Genomic DNA, 3907 nt, shown 5'->3' with positions numbered 1-3907 from the left:
AAATGTCTTTATAGATTCAAGGGAGTGCTATTACATATTACTGATCACATATTTATATCCTAAAATGAACTTCAATTCAATTTGAGGTAGAAGTTGTTCTAATACAATGTTTTAACTGTTTCGTCTACCAAAAGTGACAAACTGTACGAAAAGTTGATGCTGTTGCAATAATGTAGAGGCAGAGGCAGAATAGTAACATACTGAAACGTGACTATTGAGCTGAGTTTTGTGTACTTACTATAAGTAATTAGGGTATTGGAAATTAGGACCACCTCATTGACAGGGGAACATCATGTCCTTGTACCCCTAGTTTTGTTGGGTAATGGCAACCAGTACCACTATGTGAAAAGAAAAAAATCTGGGTACTTGTAAATTCTTTCTCTCTTTTTGCTTTAACCTTGACCATTCATGCAACCAATTATTTCTTCTCAGAAAGAAAGTTTTGAGTTATATATATATGATCAAAATAAGCTGGAGGAGTTCAAAAATTCGAATGATTGCTTAATAAAAACTGGATCATATGTGAAGGATGGTATGAGTATAAGATTATAATTAATTTGTATCAATTAGTGCACTGTCAATTTTGATGTCTTTAATAATCCTTCCTGACAGGTGGGTACCAAGCCCTACAGAAAAGGAAATAGAATAAAACAGAAAAATAATCTAAAACAAAAAAAGGGGAAAAAATGGAGAAGAGCCACCGACAATATCATGTGTATCAGCATTGCCTTCACCAAAACTAACAAATATTGTATTTACTGAAAAATTATTATTCATATACATGTCGTATAAACCAAGAAAATGATACATATTTGTAACAACGTTGTCGTCCACATACAATTTTCAAAAATATATTCAATTGAATTGCAAGTGCAAAAATTAACATAAATTTAGTGTAGTATTAATATCATTGATTTGATCATCATAATCAGAACATTATGTTGCGACAAAGGATTTTAAGGGACCATATCTTGTACTGATACTTGTTGATTTGATAAATATTTTGAGATATGTCTCTAACGCGGTTTAGTGTTTAATTTTGTTCTTTATTTTTGTTTGGTTTATTATCACAACTTATTTAAATATTTTCAATTTGATTAGCATGAAATAAATCAAAATAAATATAATTATGTAATTTTTAAAAAGAAGGAAAAGCATATTTAAAATAAAATATATTTATTTGTTAATGTACCACAATAATTGATAAAATTTAACATGAACAATACTTAATAAAAAAACTAAAAAATATATGGGATTTAAAAATTAAACAAAAAAGATAAGAATAAAGGGGAGTCATTAGTATTCTTTTATCTTTTTTTATAATATTTTGATAAATAAGTCTAAGTTTCCATGGTTAAAGTAAGTTGCAATTAAAACAGGCTGCCCAGTCAAAGGAGTTGTAAAGATGTTGTCAGGTTCTTGTACTGAGAAGGTTGTTTGCAACTATACTTATCAATGAAAGACAGCCCAAAATTCCTGCACAAAACCAGCTCACTTTTATATATAATAATTGCCAATAAATTCAGTATTTATTCCACCTTCTGCTTGTCATAATTACCCACTTCTTCCTTTCAATCAAATCTTTGACAATACAAAAGACATCTACCCCTTAATTCGTTGGCTGTTTTTCCTTAATTTAACTTTTGGTTTAGGAGTCAATCAATTCTGTTTCTGTTTCTTGTCTATGATCCAACACAAAGGAGAAAATTAGCTGGTAGAACTACTGATATAAGTGGTACAACATCACATGAGTTTTGATCTTAATAATGTAAGGGCTGGACCGCAGTTTAATGTTGAAATATCGTTTTTTGATTTCTGGAAGTCGCAAGTTTGGCTGAGAAAAGATCAGAAAACCATGGAATTCGATCCATCTGAACACAATTATTCATATTCGGGAATCAAGAAGTACATACACATAAGACGATTTCTTATAATACATGACGATATGTGCCAACGTACATTGTACAGATTTCTTTCAGACAATCAATCTCCTTTAGAGATTTCCTTTCTGGACATTCTGAGAATGTCTAGCTTCAGCTTATGATAAACTTTAACTTGGCTTATACAAACAACAATACTGATTCTGCTTAGAAAACTCTTCCAGGGATTATTAGCAGTACTAATTTGAGAGCCCTGGAGGTTGCAAATAATCTTTTTTTTTTTCTTTTTGTTCTCCTTTTCTTTTGCCTCTCCCCCCCCCCCCCCCCATCTCACACACACACTTGTGAAGTAGATATATACTACTCACTGCAAATTAAGGAGTAGCTAGGGCTCCTTCAAAATAAGCCCTTTTAAGTATATATTGGATTCTTATAGTGTCTTTTCTCGCACTAAACTAGATTATAATTAGTTAAACAGTTTCAGTTTATAACACCATACTCCCGTTGATCGCTGGTTGCAGTACTGGCCTAGCGGAATTGACCTCCGGAGAACGTCTGGCCAAAAGACCAGTTGGGCGGAGCAACGTTGTACGAGACGACGCTTCGGCCATCGCTTGTGGTAACCTTGAAAGACAGGCTTTGTCCATTGAGGTATGAATTGCTCTGCCAGTTTTGGCCCCAGTTTCTTGACATTGGCTGCCATGCAGTTCTTGATCCCTTGATGTACACTGCCTGTACATCTCCAGCACCCCCGACATTAGTTACGAGGACTAGATTGAAATATGAGTGGCCGTTGATGGTGAACCTGATTCCCCCACTTCTTCTGCACGGCACTCTGTACGACAAAACATGATCAAGCAAATCTCCTTAATTAGTTATTATTACAATAGGTAAAAGTCGTTCAGTCAATGTTGTAATAATACCAAGAAATAACAAGAAGGTATTGTAATTAATTATTACAAATTGCATCTAGTTCTCAACTTAACAGTGAAATGATTGTGAAAGGCTACCAAGCTATTTAGAGGTCATGGTGGAGAGTGTTTTGACAATGACAGCCATCTATGATCTAACCCTTCCATCATGTGTAGGGCACGTGGCTCATGAACTAAGTAATTGTTTCTTTGTCATGATCTTTTTACTTTTTCTTCTCTTCATCTTACTATTTCTAATTCAAGCTTTTTAGCAAAATCCAGAAACATTGCAACTCGTTGGTATGTATTAGCTATTAAAGGATTAACCATGCACCTTCTGTAGAGGACGGGCACGATGCCGGCTCTATACTGTGCGATACGTAGGAAAACAGGCTGAGAGAGATCAAAGTGGTGGTTGGGGGGATCACACCACCCGCCTGGAGGGCAGAAATTGGTGGCTGTGACGATTATGGATCCCCGTAGACACCATTGTGGATCATTCACGCACACCAACTGAAAACATGCTCCACAGCTCAAACCATTGTTAAACAGAGCTGTGCTGAGTGCTGCTGTATTAGTTCCATATCCCTGGCTGTACAGGTTTCCATACCCACAAGCCCCGCCTGCCAAAAATTAACAACAACAACAAAAGTTATACAGAAATACGTAAATATACAAGTTATATAATTTTTTGTTACAAGTGAATGAAATAATTACATACCCATTGTTCCAGATGCATCACCTCCTCCATAGAAGGTGGCATGAGCATTAATCCAACCTCCATAATAGCCATATGCAGATGTCACAAACGAGAAAAAACCCACTAAGAAAACTGCAAAACTAGTCATATTTCCACCTGCATCACAAGAAAAATGAAAGGGGGTTTAGTTAATATTATTAATTATGGAGTTGTGAGTATGTAAAGAAGGAAATTAAGCAAATCAAGAAGTTGAATTTCTTTACTCTAGAGAGGCTAAAAAGTTTGAGCATGTGCAGAAGGAGGAGGAGTTGTGAGGAAGTGAATAAAGTGTTTGATGGGAATAAATAGGGGTGGAGGGAGAGATGTGTGAAAAGTGTAGGGCAAAGCAGTGAAGGTGACATATATGTGATAAGTTT

At 35.1% G+C, this 3907-nt stretch overlaps 1 protein-coding gene across 1 annotated transcript; it reads right to left on the bottom strand.

The window, feature by feature from the left end:
- Positions 1 to 1906: 1906 nt before the first annotated feature.
- EXPA5 (expansin A5) lies at positions 1907 to 3907 on the bottom strand. Its single transcript, XM_011100342.3, has 4 exons — positions 3755 to 3907; positions 3513 to 3647; positions 3126 to 3414; positions 1907 to 2715 (listed from the first exon to the last, which is right to left on the bottom strand). The coding sequence occupies exons 2-4, from the start codon at positions 3637 to 3639 to the stop codon at positions 2409 to 2411; spliced, it is 723 nt and encodes a 240-aa protein (XP_011098644.1). The 5' UTR covers positions 3640 to 3647; positions 3755 to 3907; the 3' UTR covers positions 1907 to 2408.

Source organism: Sesamum indicum, linkage group LG9 (assembly GCF_026168435.1).
Source record: "Sesamum indicum cultivar Baizhima isolate 11 linkage group LG9, ASM2616843v1, whole genome shotgun sequence".
NCBI lineage: Eukaryota > Viridiplantae > Streptophyta > Magnoliopsida > Lamiales > Pedaliaceae > Sesamum > Sesamum indicum.
The sequence above is the reverse complement of the archived record's forward strand: the minus strand, read 5'-3'. Positions and strand labels throughout refer to the sequence as shown.